Raw genomic sequence first — 21307 nt, 5'->3', positions numbered from 1 at the left:
GTCCCCAAACTATGTTTATACCATCATTTCTTCTACATGAACAAATTCCCAACCACCCCTAACAGCAGCAGGGGTTAAAAACGCTCTCCCTGCTGTTTCACTGATGTTTTGCACTTGGCCTGTTTTGCACCCACCTATTTGTATACTTTACAGTCTTCAAATTAACCTCATTGCCCCGCCATCAGAAATGAGTTGAGCATTCACTTATTCATTTATGCAACAAGCCTTCATCTCAAGATTGCTTTGTACCCTCGTGTGGCTGAGCTGTACCCTAAATCTATTCACCCATTTATGCATCATTCAATATGCATCTATTGAAAACCGGCTGTGTTCCAGCACCTGGTCTGGATGTGCTGGGATGACAGAAATGACCACACTGTGGCTCCTGCTTCTGAGGTGCCAGCAATATGTAGGGTTCACTACAGTTTGCTTCATGAAGAAGGGCACTGCCCTAGCTTCTCTCATTAGTAAGGCATGAAACACCCCAGCCAACCTCCCCTAATGGGATCTTCCTCCTTTATTCTTTCCTTCACAGAAACTGCAACAGTGGTTTAAACCTTCCCCTTCTGTCCATCCACGGACCTTAAGGAAGGAAAACCTGTCTCCTGCCCGCACCCCCCCTCCGCTTCCACCTCTTCTCCACCTTCATGCAAGGGAGCCGTGTTCAAGCCGTTCCAGCAAGTACACAGTTAATCCCCACCATCACTTGGTATATTGGGCCTAAATGCTATTATAATCATTTGTTGAATGAGGAAACAGATGTCAGACTTAAGACCCTGTGCCCAAAACACACAAACCTGTGATGCAACAGGTCTAAGACCTAGGTCTTTCCACTGCATCGTGCGAACTCCAACAGGAGCTCCGCTGAATCAGTCGATATTATTTTCCCAGAGCTTCTACGTGACTAATTTTCACAGAATCCAACAAACTTCAGTTTTCCTTTATTCCTGGAGTTATGTCTATGCTTTCTTCTAAAATCTTCCCCCCCCCCAACTTTACAGTTAGAAATGGCAATAAAATGGCATTAAGTTGAAGCCAAACTGACAGGTTTTCCTGACCAGGTCGTGACCTTACTCGCTGATTCCATTAGAAAGACTTTGCAGACAAAAGGCAACTTTCAAAATGCTGAGACAGCAGGCTTGGTTCTAAGGATGTTGAAGGGGCTGTTCAATGAGTGATCTGGCTTCCTTTCCTCATGAATGCAGGTTGAGATAAGAATCTATAGATACCCTGGCTCTTTCAACCCGTTAAACCCAGACATTGCTGTAATGCACATTACAGAGATAAAGAGCATTAGAAACATAAACATGGATTTCCTCCCGCAAGGACTGGTGTCTGGAGGAACAAAAGACCTACACTTTGCTTAATTAACTCACGCATTTCTAGAACTAGAAGTCTTAGGAGCTCAGACTTTGGGCTACTCACCAGCTTGGTGAGGCCAATTATCAGAGCATCCTAGCCATCTTGATTAGAATTCGAAGGTTCCCTGCTTATGGAACTGGGCTGGCGACCATCTGAGCACATACGTTTACAGACTAGGGTATCTGGGAGCTGTTTCTAGATGAGAGAGAAGGAAGAAATTTTGGAGCAAGAGTGTTCAGGAGAAAGAGAAGACACAGGCACGGAGGGGTAGATGAGCATAATGGAAGGGAATTATAAACCAGTCTTCAGCCCACTGGGTAGGGTAGCTAAGACCAGAAACTGGAGGCATTGTGTCAAGAAAGACCATGAAACTCTTGAAACAAGCAGGGCTGCCTTGAGGCCAAGGGCCCAAACTCTTCCCAGGGCCGGGCAGAGGGGCCTCACACTTCCTCACTACAGCATGGCGACGCCCTGCGGGTCACAGGGCAGAGAGAGCCACAAGGCATGGTGCCCACCCAACCGACTGACATCAGGAGCAGGGCTGTCCCGCAGAGCTCACAGTCAGGCGGTGACAAGCTTCCCTCAGGTGGCTCTAGTCAGCCGACTTCCATAAAGAAACCTGAGAAGTCCGTGTGAGAAACACTCGGGAACTTTCAGAAACACACGGTGAGAGAAACTTGGCTGAGAACTGAGTTTCTTATGTCAACTAGTGGGTGCCAGGAGCTGGCAAAGTAGAGTCTTCAGTGTGGATGTTTGTCTTCACAGCCTGGTGAAACCTGGGACTTTTGGGTAGAAGACACTGGAGAGATCAAGAAATCCTAGAGTTGCTTGTTTTAAAATCTCATAGGAAGAAATCAACAGAAATAGAAGGATAGTGAGGGAGAGGAATAATGCAGTCCAGCTTAACAGCATGAAGATTCTGGGTTCTGACCTTCATCTCAACCAGGCTGCCTCTGGGAATTAAAGGTCATTCTCTAGCACCTCCTCAGACACATCTGCCCACCCTTCTGCCTTCCAGTCTGATCAACCCAATCATATCACGCAAAAGTGAAGCTGCATTTTGTAAAAGCCCCAGGTTGACTAAACTCCAGTAGATGCCACTGGGTGGACCAGCAGTCTTCTCTTCCCTCATCCGGTTCCAGCCCCAGGACTCCCGCACGCTGGGCACATAAGGCCATGATTCCTCAGAATCTTTAACCTTGGACCTAAATTCAATCAATTCAGTACTAATGAGAATAAACTGGAGGGTGGATGGCGGGCTCTGACAGTCACCAGAGTCAGCATGTCCTTGGGGAAGGAAATACTCAAAAGGTAAGAAGGACGAGATGAGGTTCTAGTCACACACAACCTGGACACAAGGTCAGGGCTGCTGGTTCCCTCAAAGGCCATCAGGAAACAAGCCCCAAGGACGAGAGAAGGCAGTGAACAGCATTCTTACAGAAGTTCTAGGATCACTGTTCACTTGGGAGAGTGATTCCCAGGCTCTCACCGATAATGCCTGGGGTGTGCACAGAGAGCTGGCAGTCCCTCGAGGGTTGAGGGAAGACACCAGCCCAAGACACACAGGATGGCCCTTGAGGAGGTGCAACTTAAGACCCCTAAAAAGAGGACCAGGGAGCCAACACACCTCCTGGAACCCTGAGCAGACCCCACTTCCCATTCCCTGAATGGAGGGGAACATACAAAGATCTGAAGTAGCCCATGCCAACAAGGGGCTCTGGTCAGAAAGATTCCTCACCCAGGATCCATGAGCAACATCGGAGAATGGGGCAAAATTTACTACAAGTGGTAAAGAGTTTGCAGCCTCACAGAGCATTAGGTTAGCGTAATTCATCCCTTACCGATTATGAAAAGGGGTGATACACCACTGCGGAAAAGATTAGGAAAGCCCTACGCCTTATGACCCAGAAATGCCACTCCTGTGTGCAGGCCCAGGGGAAAGAGTGCTTGTGGCCACCAAAAAAAAAAAAAAACAGGTACCAGAATCATCCCAGTAGTGTCAGTTACAATGGCCTAAAACTTGAAGCAACCAAAAGTGTACCAACAGTTGAACAGATTAATACATTGTGGTGTGTTCTTGCCATGGAATACTAAACAGTATTGGAAAGAAAAGAACTCCTGCTACGTGCAAGACCACAGATGACTCTCCCAGACAGAATGCTGGACCAAAGAAGCCAGAAACAAAAGAGTAAATATTCTGTGATTCCGTTTATAGAAAGTTCAAAAACTTTCTATAAGCTAATCTACAGTCAGAGACAGAGGTCTGCAGAGTGGTTACTTTATCAGGGGACACGCAAATTCTGGGTGCTGAAAATTCTACAGCTCAAAATGCAGGGTGGGCACAAAGCAATATACAAAGTGATTGTGCTGCGATACTTAAGAGATGTGCATTTTCTTGAAGGGAAAGGGGAAAAAAAGATGTGCATTTTCTATAGGTTATACCTCAGTAAAAAGATACAAGGCAGGGGATGTAAATTAAAATACATAAAAGAATCATGGGCATGCCGATAAGCACAGGGAACTGACTGGGAATCAAATAAGAAAAAGCCAGCTGAGTTTTCCAGTGAGTTATGGAGCCTGGGACCAAAAGGAACTGTGGCTGATCAACAAGCAGGTAGAAGACTAAGAAAGTCCTCCTTTCTCCCAAGGAGGACATATTCTCTAAGGCCATTCTCACATGTGGCCAAGGAGGACAACAGTAAAAAGAAAACCCTCTCGGAGGGAGAGCCAGAGGCCTGCGAAATTATCTCTGAGAAACAGAAGTGAGAGTTACCCGAGAGACAGTGCCTGCACGGATGTCAGGACGGTACCACCAGCAGCTGCTATGTGGGTATGAGTTTCCCCTTTCTCATGGGAGGGATTCATGTGGCCATCTGGTTTCTGTTCCATCGCTGCCTGCGGCATGTGTGGGGCATAGATGATTTGCCCTGGAGTGGGTGGGTGGATGTGTCTCTAGATCAAGAGACGTTAGATCCAGATACGACGTAGAGATTCTCATGAGATCCTGGACTTTGGACTTGATGTTACCACTGGGACGGTCTCTCCACGAGCAGGGTACTATTGTTATTTCCACTTTAAAAATGAAGGAATCCACACCCAAATCTATTCCTACTGAAATGTTCTCTTTGCAGGTGAGCTGTTTCTCCTTCTAGTCAAGGTTAATTTCTGCACTTACCACTGGCTCCCATGACCAATCCCCGTTCCTCTCCAACTCTAAAACATTCCTGCATCAGCTGATTCCTTTTTTTTTTTTTCTCTCCATCTTCAAACTCTCTAGCCTTCTCTGCAGGCTCCATTGCTTGGTTTCCCTTTCCATCTGTTGTTTTGTTTGACCCCTAAATAGCGGTGTTCCCCAATTTCTCCTTTCACTTCATTCCTAAACTTGACCTCTTCTGGAACTGAAGGGTTTCAGTTCCTTTCATGGCTTTAGTAACTATATCCTTCGTTGGTCACTTCCAAATCTAAATTGTTAGTAATACTAAAGTAGCTTAAAATGTTGATTTTAAGAAGAGATTGGAAGGAAAGCACACACAAAATCCACATATTGCCAAGTTTTATTTTCTCCTTTGGACCAAATCAATTTTGCACACTGAGGCACTAAGTAACACAATATTTTAATTTTGCATTTTTTTTCAAATTTTAAAACAAAGCACACGTTAACTCTAGATTTCAGTCTGACTTACAGTGACAGGTTGTATAAGATGCTTTTTGAGCTGTTCTTAAGCACAATATGGAAGTTTGTTACTGACTTTTGCTCAATAAAAATGAGACAGATCTTTCTAAATTATTACAGAACAAATGATTTCTCCAAAAAAGAAGGCGGAGGAGGGGAGGAGACAGAGGAAGAGGCGGGCAAAGGAGGAGGAGGAGAAAAGGAGGCACAGAGAAGTTTAGGTAACAATGAGCATCACAGAGCGAATGGTGCTAAGGTAGCATTTTATTAGGGCAGTTTGGTTCCAGAGGCATTAGTAGTTACTTAGAAACTGTAAATTACATCACACAATGCTATAAATATTCCATATATTACATAGCCTGTGTGACCAGTTAATCCGTAACAACTCCATTTAATGCGTGAAAGTACATTATTGTGTTCTTTAGAGGCTTAAAAGATTTTTAGAAATACTTTAGAGACCTGAGAGGAAAATTGAAGAAATGGTCACAGAAAGCACTTCCCCCACCAAGATTAAGAATGGCCCAGGAATAAAACAAGAGGAAGGAAGTCAGACGCCCTGTGCGGATCAGGACCCAAAGCTGCACAGTCAGTGATCCTCGTTCCAGTCATATGACTTCAATCTCAGCACATCTCTGCAGGGGGAAATGAGCACAGTTCTGTCCCCCAGCACATCTCTGTCTTTCTAAGTAAACAGAGATACATCTTCCAAAGGGCATCCCTTGTAGCACCAGGAGCAGACGGTGCCACACGGAAGCACAACAAGGGCGTGAGAAACATTTGCAAACCTGCAGGGTGCTTCCCCTGAGACACCCGGCAACACTGCTTTTGACACCTGAATCCCCAAGCCCCTTAAGAGATAACAGGGGGACATGCCTCAGAACACCACATCACCTCAATGACACTAAAGAGCCCTTAAATAACCTTGGGATTTCCAGAGTTAATGCAAGCTGACAGGTCTGATTCAGCCAGAAGTGCAACTTTTCCTTGGATACCTTCTGCTTGCTCCTGATGCCAACATTTGTGGCTCCCCGAGCAGAAATGGAAAGCTGCAATTTCCTTTTCATCTTTTTCTCACCTCTAGAACTACATGAGAAGAAAGACTTTTCCAGGAATCTCTCTCTAAAGGACAGCAAGTGGAAACAGATCCCTCATCAGGAACACATGGCACCTCTCTTTCCCATGGAGACAGGTGGATGCCTGTGGCAGCTTCTGGGGAACCAGCAAGTCACTGGCAGTGGCCCTCAGCACCTCTTTTCATGGGCAACCGTGTTCAGGTGCTTTTGTGGCAAGCTGCCAGCACAAGGCTCTAATTAATTAAAGTGCTCTTCTTGCCAGGGATATTGGCCATTTTGACATCTCAGTTGGAGACTGGAGCTCATGAAGGTTCAGCTCTGGAAGAGCAGCTCTGCTTTTACCACGTTTGATCTCCCCAGTGGGAAAAGCCAAGGGCCCTGAGTTGCAATAATCATGTTAAGTGCCAGTTTCCATTGCCAAGGAAACAGTACACTCTTTTCTTTATCCTTCCCTTGGGGGAAACTCCCACTGAGTCATTTACTGGGTTCTCTGCTTATCTTGCAACTCCACACCAGCAGCACCATTTTCCCCCCCAACATATCTAAGCAGTTTTGCCAGCCTTCATGCTCTGTGGTTTTAAAGATCATCAAATTTAGGCTCAACCCCAGAGCAGGACAGAGGGCATGATCTCCCAAGACAAAATTTAAAGTGCTAGCCACTTGAAATTGGAGAGTTATCCCACTCATTTCATGGGCAGGCAAGGCTTTGAGAAGCCCATCCTCCAGCCCCAGACCAGGACATGACTCAGTAGTCTCTGTCTTTACAGAAGGAGGAGCCGTACTACAGGTGGTCTCTGGCCACTTCCAGCTCGACATTTCTGTGGTCACACTTGCTATGACTGAAGGTGGTGGTGGTGCTGGTGCTGGTGGTGGTGGTGAACAGCAGTACTAGTAACTCGTTTCACACGAATGTTTAAGGAGCTACTATGTTCAAGTCTCAGTTCACATCCATGAATAAAGCAGATTCAAAAAATCAGGAGAAGGTAATAAACAATACAGGGAAGATGAATTACATCGTATCTTAGACTGTGAAGTTAAAAAATTGACAAAGTGGAGACTGAACAGGTTGCAATTTTAAGTAGGGTGGTGACTGAGCAGATGCTGATACACTGATGCAGTTGAATCACGTTGAAGGGAGTGGAGGAGGGCAGCCTCCCTCCCCCCTCCCTCTCCTCCTCTCCTCCTCCTCTCACTCCCCAGCAGAGAAAGAGCTGTGCGCACTCATTTGCAACATTTGGTTCTGGATTCCACGCACTCTCCTTTCAGCTCATATTGTTTGGTTTGGGTTTTCTTTGCTGCATTTTTCCATTCCCACTGTCCCAGGGCAGGGCTGGACAGAGTCCAGGCTCTGGGGACCGCTTTCTGCGACTGGACGCCCAGCTCTACGACCCCACGGGCTCTACCACTTTGCTTAAGTTACTCAGCCTCTCTGTGCCTCACTTGTCTCCTGTGTAAAATGAGCCAAATAGTGGTACCCACCTACAGAATCGTTGTAAGGGTTGAGAGGTGGATCCACATAAAATCCTTAGAGTGGCGTCTCAGGGCTGGTGCTGGACCTCACAAGGCAGCCGCCACCCCGGCTCCCTCTCCCAACGCCCTGCCCTCACCGCTACCACAGCTGTCTTATTTCGTGGTTGGCTTGAGCAACGGCTTCAGGGGATTAGAGCAATCATCAAAGTGTGGAATTAAAATAATAAAGAAAAACAATCAACACGGGGAGAGGGCGGGGAGGGATTATTTGGCCTGTACAGATCATTTATGAAAACAAAGGCAAAGCGCAGAGCTTAAGCCGCTAAATCAGAGGTTGCAATTAGCTTGATTGCAGAGTGACTTGGTCCCATTTCTGAGCAACAATAGCGAGAGTGAGCATTCTTAATTGAGGCAAATTAAGTATTCTTGACTACTCCACTTTCTCTTCTAAAAAGAGTTGTAAGCCCGCACAGAGATCCAATTTACATGAACTCTGCTCCATTCTTCTTATTAATTCATCTTTCAATTTTTTTTTTCCTGCTTCTTTTCACAGCTAGCACACTGTGCTGGAGACTAAGAAAACAAGACAGATCTCTCTGAAAGCTCATCTTTCAGAGCATATTATGTAAAATTAAATGTGTGTATCTGTGCACAGGCCACGATCCTGTTTCAATGACTATAGCCAGATCCTGATTATGGAAGAGTCTGGAAAATCCAAAAAGAAAATGGGTAGAAAAGAGAGCGAGAAAGCTGCCAGAGTGCCCTTGAGACTCAGCAATAGAGCAGCCACAAAGAAAACTCTCTAGAATCACAGGGGAAATGCACCATTTACAGCCAAATGTTCACCATAATATCTTTAGTACTTGAAAAAGAAACTAGTGGAATCAAGGTAGTGATTACAGAGCTGAACGGAGTGCAGTTGTTTGAGACATTTATCCCCACCCACAGAAACGCATGTATATACAATCCTTATGTCCTTCTGCATGTAAAATTTGCAAGATTAGTCGACGTTCTTTTATTTCTACTACCCCATCGAACGATTTTGGCAGTCTGAAATGGCTGTGATAGAAATACACGTTTTATTTGTAGCTCAAGATAGTTTATTTTTTCAGGTGTACTTGTGGGGCTGGGCGGAGAGTGCTGCTAATTATTACTGTTTCAAACATATCCTAAAATGTAGATCGCATGGGCAGTTATGCATGAACCACAGACTTCGAAGGTCATAGTCTTGAAACTGGTTTAAATGCAGATGCAGAGGGATAATTACAGCTCAAAGGGGATTCGAGCAACATATTTCATGACATTTGCCCTTAACTACCTTCCTTCCTATTAGCAGTGTTATTGTTGCAGACAATGACTGTATTACACAATCTATGGATCTGAATGTGCTGTTTTTTCTGAAATGATAGTAACAATTACAGCAGCTGCTGGGAGAGAAAAATGGCCGGGACTCTGGCGTGGTCAGTGCTAAGGACAGCACTGACCCAATTCACGAAAATGCCCACACCCCAAAAGGCATAAGTTAATGCCATTGATGGGGTTCTGTTGCTACATTTAAAAAAAAATTATATCATTAAACTATAAACTTAAGATCACTACATTTCATTTGCTGTAAATTATACCTCATCAAAAAAGTGATTATAATTTATTCCTTGATTCTTGCTTAAAGATAGGAGATACACAAAAATAGGCAATGAACTTCTTCTGGTCCTAAGACTATGTATCATAACCAATTTTAATCCTGGAAACTATGACTACTTGGTTTGACCTTGGGTATATGTGTCTTTCCCTTAGAAAATTTCAAGATCATAAGGCCAAAAACAAAACATTCCTAGGCTAGGGATATAAAGTGATAACATTATGGAAGAATCACCAATATTCACTCTGTTCAATTCTCTCCATGGCTACTACACTGAAAGCAAGGAAGCCTAACATTCCCGTAGCACTTTGTATTCACCAACCCAAACGCTCCATCCATTGAAATGCCTTCTCTTGATGAAGAGAAAAGTCACAAGTCCATCTACAAAGAGTAGATTCTTTCTCTTTCTTTCTTTTCCATTCCAAGCCTTGTCCTGGAGGCTTTTGGAGGAATACCATGCCAAGCTTATGAATTAACGAGCATTATTAAATATCTACTATGTGCTCAAAATTGTGTCAGGTGCTAGAGATACAGAAAAGTATATTCACTGTACTATTAGGAAGGTTTTTACATTTATTAAGAAATGCTTTGCTTCTACAGAGCTAGAATCCGTAACAATATTGAACTTGAGTGCATTCTAATTATTAAGAATTAGAGCAAGCAAGAGTTAGAGACCCATATGAGGGTACTTCTCTAGTGCGATTACTGTTCACATTTTTCCAGATGCTGATGTTAGCCCAGGTCCACCGATGTGCTTTCCTTGATGTCATTGCTCCTTTAGAGCAGAAAGATAAAGTGGGGCTCAAAGTACCAAAGCTCAAAACATTCTCTGAAAGCACAGGCATGGAAAAATAATGAACATCTCTTTCTGACACTGTTCCAAGAATTTTATGTGGGATCCACCTATTCCATCCTCACAACAAGTCTATAGGTGGATACCATTATTTGTCTCATTTTATACACGAGACAGATGAGGCACACAGAGGCTGAGTAACCTGGAAGATGTTGTAGAGGGCGGTGGAGCCGGGGCTGCAGTCACAGAGATTGTTCTCCAGAGTCTGTGCTCTTGACTATGCACCATACTGCCTCTCGGGAGAGTGGGGATGGGAAATGCAACAATAAAAACCAAAACTGGGCAATAAGAGTTGAAAGGAGAGTGCATGGAATCCAGGACCACCTCTCCTTTTCCCAAATGTTGCAAATGAGTGCTAAAAGCTCATTCTTTGCTTTGAGAGTGAGGGGGAAGACAGAGGGAGGGAGGGAGGGAGGGAGGGAGGAAGGGTGGGTTGGTTGCAACGCTGCCCCATCTGTTCAAAGAGACACAACTTTCCTTCCTGTAAATTACTGGCCTCTGTTGGCACATATGAGAAAGGGACAGAACTTTGCACGTATGTATACATCACCCTTCATCCAGCAGAAAGCCCTACAGCAAGTCAGTAAAAACAGCCCTCTGCCAAAAGTAAACCTTCATAGCTTCCAAAACAATCTATTTCAAAAGTAAACAGCATTTATGTTTACTTGAAATGATACCCTTCACTGGGACTGCTCCAGAACTGCGATTCTGTCTTTCTCGGGGGGAAATGAAAGTTTTCCTCACTGCTGACAGGGTTGCTTTGTCCTTGTGCCTCTCCTCGGGGCATGGGAAGAAGCCACCGTGACCTACCAGCCTGGAAAGCCTGCCAAGAGGCTGAGAGTCATGGGAATCTGCCCAGCCAGCTTCGTGGAGGTCAGTGCACACCGTCTAGACATTAAGTCTTGGTCTTTAAAAGAGGAAGCCAGATATAATATAGTCACAGAGGCTGAGGAACCGACTGTAAGTAAATATCTTAACCACTGATATCACTATCTGGGCTGTATTTACACAGAGACCCATTCATCAACATGGATGAAAACTTCCAAAAGCCCATTACATTGTATATTTTCCTTCCTGAAAGAAAATTACCTTTCCTCCATATGTGAGTGAAGCGTCATCTGTGTCTATTAAAAATAAAAACATTATCCAAGGGGCTAAGTGATGCCAAAGGCACGTGCTCTGCACATACGCACACGGCATTGGTAACAGTGGAGGATTCAAGTCAGAGCCAAGGGTTGGATGGAAGAGAGAGCACAGTCAACACAACCACAAGTACCCCCACAAACTACCACCATCCACAGGCGGCACTCCTTGAGGTTCCCACATAGCCCCTAAACCATCTTTTAATATAAGGACATATTTCCTAAATGTACTGTTTTTCAAAGGTTCTCATTTACATGGGTTAAGATATCAGAAGTCCAGGAAAAGAGAACAGAGAGAGACATACAGAGAGAGAAATGGAGCCCCTTCCACACACACACACACACACACACACACACACACACACACACACACACACACACACACGGTACAATGAACCATCAAAATGACAGCTGAATTTTCAAAATAAACTCTCCAACATGAGAAACCTATTTATACATCTACGGATAGGGATTCTGGCTGGAGTCTGGGTTACCGTTATGTAGACGGAAGTTACAGCAGGATAAGGTAGGGCATTGTGACGTCAAACTGGAAAACCACCATTTTTCATTTCCAAGTAATTTGTGAAACAGAAATCGCTAACCTGTAACCCATCCCTGGGGTTCATCTTAGCCTTGACCCTCATCCCATCCATCACCCTCACCTATCCGTCACCCCTCACCTATCTCTGACCTATGCCCCAGGGGTGGGGGTCAGGATCAGAGCAAGGAGCCTGGGAGAAGGAGTGAGGGTATCTGTTTTGCACATTACTTCCAATTAAAATGTTGGAAGTTCAATGGTGCTGAGTCAGAGTGTCCCTACACAAAAACTGCTGAGACAACACATCTGGGTCCAAATATCTTGCACTGAGAGACGGAAAAGCATCGAGACACAAAGATATAAATATCAATGAACAGAAAACAGGCGGCAGGAGACACGATGAGACATGCTTGGGGAGCCTTCTACCCAAGTACACACCCACCCCGTGTTGTCAACTCTACTTAAACAGTCTGGGCTGGAGAGATCATGGAGGGAGAAAGTCAGAAGATAATAACTTAGGCGTCTCCTCTAAGAGTGTGCCTTGAGTTTAGATGTGCTCACATTTATCCTAAGGATCCCGCTCTCACCCTGTAACCCCCCTCCAACTGCTCATCCCTCTCCTCCCTTTGCAACAAATTCCTTTTAAAAAGAATCTATTTTACCATTTCTATTTCCTTCCTTACTCAATTTTAAATCTGCTGCGGTCTGGCCTGTGCACCCATCACTGCTCTCATTAAAACCAACAGTGACCTATGATACTGGTAAACCCAGTGGAAGCTTTTCAGTCCTTATTTTACTTAACCTTTCAGCAGTAGTTCTTTTTTTTTTTTTTTTCAGCAACAGCTTTGATGTTAATTACTACCTCATTTTTAATGACAACTTTTTTTTTTATCGATTTGACTTCTGTGACATCACTTTCTTCTGGTTTCCTTCAACGTCAGTGGCTCAGTCTTCTCAGTTTCCTTCACAGGTCCGTAGTCTTCTCCCAGCCCTTGTGTATCACTGTTCCTCAACCCTCCTCCTTCTCACTCTCCACACCCTCCCTGGGTGATCTCACCAATTCCTACTCTTTCAATCTTATTCTACATGCATGCTCCTCCCATATTCGTATCTCCAGCCCAGAAAGCTCTCCTGAATTATAACTCTATGTGCCCAGATGCCAGCTGGTCATCTGTACTAGGGACCTCACACAGACCACAAATTTGACATATATCAATCTGAACCCATCAGCTTCCTCCCTAACCCTGCTCCTTCTCAGAAAACTGTAGTCCTGCCAGTTGCCCATGTCAGGAATCAGGGAATCATCCTTAGGGTCGTCCTCTCTCACATACCCAACTATTATTATACGCTGCTGATTCTATCACCCAAGCACCTCTCGATCCCACTGCCACAATTCTGATTCTGGCCACTACTATCTCTTGCCTAGATTATAGCCTTCCACCTGGACTTCATACCTAAAATCTTGCTTCTCTGTCGTTCAGTAGCCAAGTGATCTTAAAATAAAAAACATGTCACACACACCTACCTTCCCAAGTTCAAAGTCCTTTAAAAATTTCTTGTGACCCTTACAATAAATCTAAACTCTTACTACAGTTTTACAAGGCCCTTCATGATCGGGCTGCGTCTTATCTCTCTTCTCGTTCTCTTTTTCAAGTTGTAATTTCCAGACCTTCTGAACATTTTGTAGCTCTCCACCTCTCCCCTCCAGACTTTCACACTTGCTGTTTTTCTGCCGCCACCTTGCCTTCACACGGCCAGATCCCGTTCGCTCACTGTGCGTGAAGGTCAATTCTTCAGGAACGTTTCCCCTGACTCCTAGATTTGGTTAGGCCCTCCTAGTATATGACCTCAGAACTTCCCAACTTAAAAAAAAAGTCATATCATCCATCACAATTTTGCTATCAGAGTGTATCATGCATCACAATTTTACTCATTTAATGACTATGTACAAGTTCCATGAGGATAAAGGTCAGATGTTATTTGTTCATTGTGATATTCCAGTTCATATCCCACAGCAGACGCTCAGTGAACCCCTGTTCACTGAAGACATGGGTGAATGGATGAGTGAAAGTGAAGTCAGAGAGACCAACTCTGCTAGTCCAGTTTGTGCCTGACAGAACTGGGAGAGGCAGTAATAAGTTGGATAACAGACCTGGGTTTCTAAATTATCCTGACTGATGAAAAATTTCAAATGAATAAAAATAAACACAATGGCCTGCATTCATACTAAAAGAATCACTTACAGAAATATAAAGAGAGCCATGTTTTAACGCCAGCTCATGGAAAAAGGTCTTAAGGGCACATGTGAAGATGTTACACTTCACACAGTCAACAGAAGGATACACTTATAAATAGAAACATGTGCCATCTTACACTGTGTTAGTAAAACGTTAGTGCTACACTCAAGAATGCCTACAGCTTATGCTTTCACCACAGGCCATGTCTTCTGTTGTGCCTGTCGTGCACCAAGTTTGTAAACCAAGCCTGTTGAATAAAGGGTGAAAAGCACAATTCTTGACATTGGTAATAAAGACCATGCAGGAAAAAAAAAAGACAACCTGGTCTAGAAGCCATATAATAATAGCTAATACAGCACTTAGTATGTGCTGAGCACTGTTCCAAGTTAACTCATCTACCATACAAGTTATGTACAACTATTATCCCCATTGTACAGATGAGAAGAGTGAGGCACAAGTGTGTTATGCAACCAACTCAAAGTCACAAACGTAACAAGTGGCAGAGCCAGGTTTTGAAATCAGATGGCCAGTTCCTGGCAGCCATGTTTTTTGGAAATCAATCATTATCAACATCTTATTAGAAATAAAGAAGGAAGATAATTAGCCTAGCAGTGGGGTGGGGAGAAGATTCAGAAGAAAGCATATTAGCTGGCTTCACACTTAAATCACCAGGCAGAAATCAAAAGGAGGCAGACACTGGCTCGGTAAAATACTTTGTCTCACTAGTGAACAGTCAGGCTCATTAAGTTCCCTGTCAGTAGAACATGCAGGTGGAGACTAGAAGTCCACCTATAAACCATATCGGCGGCAGTCCCACTCTGGGGGACTACAGAACCCCAAAAGTCCTTTTGTTTTCTAAGATCTACAATTTTCTACATGGACCTCACCCTCGGGAAGCTGAGAACAAGACAAACACTGCAGAACTCAATCAGAGACTTAATAAGCAATAAAAACAACTCTCAAGATAAAGAAATGGATGGCATTCAGAACAGTGGGCCGACCCGCCACCTTCAAAGATGATTCCTGCTACCTATTTCCATATCTAGTAAATTCAGAAATGGAAACAGCACAGCAAACAATGTCATGGTATAAAATCCTTAGAAATGCCAAGTCACTAACATAGGAGACACGGGCCAACACTTTATGCACCTGGTTTTCCATATCAATAGATAGTGTCAACCGATTCATCTGAGTTTTCAGACTGTGAAATCACTTCTTTCCCCTCAAGAAGGAGAAGATCTAGTTAAACCTAAGATTAAAGGGGCAGATAAAAGTGCCCCCTGGACTGCAAAGGCCAGGAATTAGACATGCTGCTACCGCTCCAGCAGGCAGGCTTCAGACACGATCCATTACAGGGGCGGCTTCCCTCGGATGCCAGCGAGGCTAATCCTTCTGCAAAGCATGACAGCTTCTCAAACTTGACTGTGGTGAATCCAAACCAGATTTTTATGCTCTATGATCAGCTTTCAAAATACAAAATCATTTTTATATTGTAGTGGGTTTAGGTTTATTAGATTTAAATTTGCAAACAAAGATACAGACACCAGCCATGCCGCTTGGCCTGAACTCCCTTGATGCTCATCTTGCAGAATAAAATATCAGATAATAGCGAGATAGAAATATATGGAACCAAGGCTTCTTTATAAGAAAATGCTGTCAACTGTAACAGAGTTTTCCACATCCTTAAAAAGAACCATTCAAATTTCCATCTCTGGGGAAAGAGGATGACAATATGTCAGCAGAACATTCTCACTGATACCAGAGCTTTTCAACTGAGTGTCATCAATTCTGAAGCCTTTTATTACTCTGACAGCTGGCTGGAATTCCTGGAGGCTGACTTACCTTTTTGCAGTCAGATAAGGACTTCTCACTGGCCAATGTGCTGAAAATGGTGGTCTGCAAAACAAGAAGGGGGGAGACACGTAAGAACCGTCAAAGCGCAATGATACTGATGCTGCCCTGTGCATTGCCAATCCCAGGTGGGTACCACCTGCCGTAACCCCACTGATTTCTCTGGATTTTCAAGCGTTTTTCAAGCGTCTGCCCTTCACTGCACCCACTGCCACCCCCTCCAAGTTGGAACATTCGTTATTACTTGTATTTATCTTCATTTCACAAATAAAGGACTGAAGCACACTTAGGTTAATTGTCATATCTCAGAAATAGTTAGATCAGGAAAGAAAGCCAAGCAGTCTGACTCCAGAACCCACGTTCTCAACCATCCACAGTACTCCATCTTGATCACAAAGAGATACGTGCAAATTGTCAGATGCCTACATCTTTCAAGCGAGACCTGTGATGCGCCTGAGGGATGGAGTGGAGCTTCTCCCCATCGCGAGATGTATGAGTCTGAACAGCAGACCTGGGGTTTGCCATCTCCTCCCCACTTTCTTCAGCTCCCTCATTCTCCCCGTGACTGACTTTTCACATATTTGTGTGGATATTTTCGTGGCCTGATGAGCCACTAAAAAGACACTTCACGTCAGCATTCAAGGCCAGTTGAGATTTACAAGCAAGTTTGCTGCATTTGGACTATTCTATGAAGAGTTCAATGGAGCTATGGTCGACCACATAAATGGTATTACATTTTTTTTTTCTGTAAAATTTTCCACTTTCTCTTTAATTACAAAACTAATATATATTCTTAATGAGTCAGCCCCCTTTCTAACCTATATTTCTGAGGTAACCAATAGTAAAAATTTGTGTTCATCCTTCCACACCTTGTCTATTTTTATGCAAATATATAAGTACTACATATTGATTATATGTATTATATTACACATGCACATAGAGAAGTTTCTTTCCTGAGATTATACCATTCTACTAAGACCATATTATCAACATCTTTCCAATCTGTCCATATTGATTGATTCTTTATTTTTTTGAGTCTGTGTCCAAGTTTTATTATAGTTCTTAGTGAAAGAATCATTAATAAAAAGGCCTGATTCCATGAATGCATGAATGCATACAGGAAAAAGCTATAAATGTACAGATAGCAAAATAAAATATTGGTAGAGTTGATACAATAATTTGGGGTTAATTTTTCTTCTAGTCTATGAACTCAGAACACCTCTTCTATTTCCGCAGGTTAACCTCCAGCACACAAGAGTGTAAACCATATCAGCTTCTTCTCATACGGATTTATGGACTGCTAGGTAAATATGCTGTGACTCATTCTTCTTAATAGCTGCATAATATTCCACAATATGGATATACCATACTTTATATAGGCTTTCCATTACTGATGAATATTAGATTGTTTTCAAGATTTTATTATTTTGTTGTTGCTTTATAATATATGCATGCTTACACATTAAGCATATGTGTGTATATATGTATGTATGTGTGTTGTGTGTGTGTGTGTATATATATATATATACTGACTATCTTATTTTGGTTGAATAGAACCAAAAGAACTAAAAGAAATGTATAATAAAGAGTTTTATATGGCTCAAAGATCTAATGTATTTCAACTTTTTCCCATTCTTGCCTCACGCAACATAAAAATATTTATCAGCCCATCTAGGGTTTTGATTCATTTTCGGACAACCCATAGAAAAAGTTAAGAATCTGAGCCAGCACATATTCAGACCCAAAATATAGGCAGTATTAAAGGACAGAAAACACAGACATGGATAAACATACAGAAAAGCATCTTTAATGAAGAAAAATTAAATTTAAGGTTTAGGTTGGGTGTGATCTTTAAACTTGGTTTGCTGGCAGTTTTTATTTGTGTTTTCATTTTGTTTGTAAGAGGAGGGATACATGTTATTCAGAAAGTTTAAATTAAAAGAGGAAAGTAAGAACAAATTTGGGTGGTGGGAAAAAAAAAAAAAAAAAAAGAAGGAAGGTCAAAGTCAAAATTGGTCCAGTAAGGAAAGCGAGAAGAGCCAAGGAAGCAGACAGCTCCCACACCCCACCCCTACAATCTTCCCACCAAATGTTTTTCTCATGACCTTCCATCATCTTTATGCATTTGTACCATATCATGAGAAAGACCTCAATGTTCGCTTTCAGAGGAACATAAAGACCCAAGAAGACTTACTCTTCACTGTAACCCAATTACCTGGCCCAGTGCCCGGCACAAAAAAGGTAACCACTAAATATGCACTGGATGGGGAAAAAAAAAAGACTGCAGTCCTTACCCCAAAACACTGTTCTGGAAGCACACTGCTGGAACAGCAGCCTCACATGTCGCAGCATTACAAAGTGAAGCCAAGGGAGAGACACGCAAGGGTCCTGAAGAGTGAAATACATTTTCTCTCCATCGAGCATGTATCTATTGTCTGTTATCCACTTAGTTTGGCTAAATCACGTTTTCAGGGCCAGGCCTATGAATGTTTTGGACTGGATAACTCTTTATTGTGGGGATGTGTGTGCTGTGCTGTGCACCATAGGGTGTTTGCAGCATCCTTGGCCTCTACCCACCAGATGCCAGTAGCACACCCGCCTCCCCATATCAGTCATGACAGCCAACTGTGTCTCCAGATATTGCCAAACGTCCCCTGGAGCAGGGTGCAAAATCATCCCCAGTTGAGAACAACAGGTCTAAACTCTAAAGGAGCTGGTTATGGAAATGATGCTGATTCCCTGACTAGTGGGAAATTTTCCAGGACACAGAAGTCTAATGGTGGGAAGTTCTCTTCCTGTTCCTGATTTCTAGTTTCATTCTCTGTCCTAAATGGAAGTAAAATCTAGGGGAGACAGAAATTCCAGCTACTGAAGACTTTGTGTGGTCATCCACACGGGGGCAACTTGAGTGACTCTAACTGCGTTTTTAACTAAGCTTAAGATACACCACGGGGGAGAGTAAATTAAGGAACATGTCTAAGAATTCCGACATTAGTGCTCTGGCCCCTGGGAAAATGATCTTCGAAATTAAACAATACTATTCAACCTTCGAAAACAGTCTCAGATAACCTGAGAACAATTTCTGGAGGAGAAATTAGGGTCAGAGATGGGTAAAATGAGCTTCCCTAAAAATATTAATACAGGCAGCTCTAAACGTTACACTTGTAGCAAAGAACCACTTGAGCCAAAGGACAAAATACACAGTGAAATCTCAGGACATGAGACGAGTGTAAAAGAGGTCTGGCCAATGAGAGTCCACGTCCTTAATTTGGCCATTTTCTAAGGGGATTTTACCTATACGCTTGGTCAGTCTCATTTCATTCCATTGAAAAACTTCAGCTGGCATCCCAGTTTCCTAACTGCAGCTATCGTGAATGACTCTGGGTGGGCTTTCTAAACCTTCCAGTAACACGTTCACTTTAATTAGCGAAAATGAAAGACTCAAAACATGGCTTACCCATGCTATGACCTTCTTGATTGTTGCATCAATATTTTTCTACTAAAGAGGAAACTCCTAATGAGTCCCTCCAGCACAGCTCGCCTGGTGCTGCGTTTGTCACGGGAGCTCAAGCATGAAGAAGCACAATGACTTTTTTAGAGTACAGGCATCTAACGCTGTCGGCGGGGTGACCAGCATGGGGTGAGCCGTATTATACATGGACGGTTGTAGCAATTTCCTGAAATGAATCTAGAAAGGTGAAGCCTCACTGTTGTCCATTTATATACTGATGCCTGAAATTTCACTTGTTAGAGCTGTTTTCAGCGTAAGACTTTGAATCATAACAATCCCTCAAGGGATGCTAGGGTGTAAGAGTCACTGCAAAGGGGAAAATTGGAAATTTCATGTGTTGTAATTTGTTGGTCTGTTACACCCTGGAGGGAATAAATTTATTCATTCTTTTTCCTACAAGCAGGTTCTTCTTGTCTTTTATTAATTTCAAAAGCAGATTTCGATAGGAGAGAAATGAAGACTTCCATCACAAAGACACCAGACACTCAATGGTGATAGAAATAGGTCACACAGGTCGCAGGTTAGGCTCCCGGCAAAGCAGACTGTGAGATGGAGATCAGCAAGCACGAGGCTTATTAGGGAGTGCTCTTGGATCTCCACTTGGAGAAGGGAAGGGAAAGGTGCAGGACTGAGAAGGGGGAGATGTTGGGCTGTGGTGCAAATTCAACAAAGGTCTCAGCCAACCAAATGGGGAGCTATGAAGCTGGGTTAGACTTGTCCTAAGCTGGGGTGAGGGAAAGGGATGCCCTGGGAAGAGGGCAGACGCTGGGCACAATGTCTCTTTCAGCCAAAGGCAATTTCCTGAGAGGGCTGACAGCTGAGGGCAGTGTGCTCAGAGATCTGCGTGGAGCATTGCTCTGTCCACTATGATACAATTTACTTTGACACAGTTTTGCCAAGGGCAGATACTGACTGTGGCTGATGTGCTTGAGTTGAACATGACCCTTATCAGAGCTTATATTTTTGCCGGTCTTTTATGATGGAGTCATTGGACAGATAAACAAGCGGACCACTCGCTCAGGCGTCTAGGCGTTTAATTCTTCTCTCTTCTTAATAGACGTCCTTGTGAGCTTAAGACGGATTGCTGGCCTTGAGGTCTTGCGTTCTTCATTATGAAATGAGGAACCCCCTAATTTTTTTCTTTTAGGCCATGAGACCCTGCTACTTTGAAGAAAACGGGCCTGATTTTATCAGGCATTGTTTAGAATCAGTGAGCTCACTGCCTACTTCTTTCCTCCATCCTCCGAGGACAGAACACTTGGCTGAATAACATGGTCTGCTCCTGATTATCTACAGGGCTAGAGAGGCTTTCACAGCGGATTCACAAAAGTGTAACTTACAAAATGCCATTATATCCAACTTTGAGACAGACATAAATTACATACTGACTGATATATATTAAATATATATATATAAAGGTTCACTTAGAAGACTGATGTGCTTAAACATGTCTTCCTTAAATTAACATTAACAACCATTGATAGAAATATTCCAAGTGGGCCAAAAGGCTAAAGCAACCCAGAAGGAAGAGTGACTTGGGATGAACGACTGAGGCTGCTAAGGCCTTGGTCAGAGAACTGGATGGAGGGCCACAACTGATGGCTCCTCCAGTCCAGCCTACAAAAAGAGACTTCTGGAAGGGCAGCTTCTCACTCCATCCTCACTGGCGGGTGCGTTTGGCAAAGTGATTGAGCACTGAAAAGAGGCTCCATTGGTTCTACACCCCTTTTTAAAGACGAGTTTACTTCTTAGAGTTATTACAATGTTGTTTCATTCCCACTAAATTAGGTTTGGAAAAAGAACAGAAATAGAGACACTCTGCCTCTACTGAGCCAATTTCTGCCACGTATTGTCTATATCTAGGATTTATGTTTTTAAAACAGCAAACATATGACACTTACTCGATTAAATTGGAACAATGTCGGGGGCAAGAGGCAAGAACTGCTTAAGTATTGGAT

General features: G+C 43.3%; 1 protein-coding gene across 1 annotated transcript in view; it reads right to left on the bottom strand.

Moving 5' to 3' along the window:
• The window catches only part of LOC116659141, a 417506-nt gene that overhangs the window by 224268 nt on the left and 171931 nt on the right, over positions 1 to 21307 (bottom strand). Inside the window, exon 5 of the mRNA XM_032466375.1 lies at positions 15830 to 15883. Coding sequence (XP_032322266.1) covers positions 15830 to 15883 — 54 coding nt within the window. The remainder of the gene's footprint in view (positions 1 to 15829; positions 15884 to 21307) is intronic.

Source organism: Camelus ferus, chromosome 2, assembly GCF_009834535.1.
Source record: "Camelus ferus isolate YT-003-E chromosome 2, BCGSAC_Cfer_1.0, whole genome shotgun sequence".
Taxonomy (NCBI): Eukaryota; Metazoa; Chordata; class Mammalia; order Artiodactyla; family Camelidae; genus Camelus; species Camelus ferus.
The sequence above is the reverse complement of the archived record's forward strand: the minus strand, read 5'-3'. Positions and strand labels throughout refer to the sequence as shown.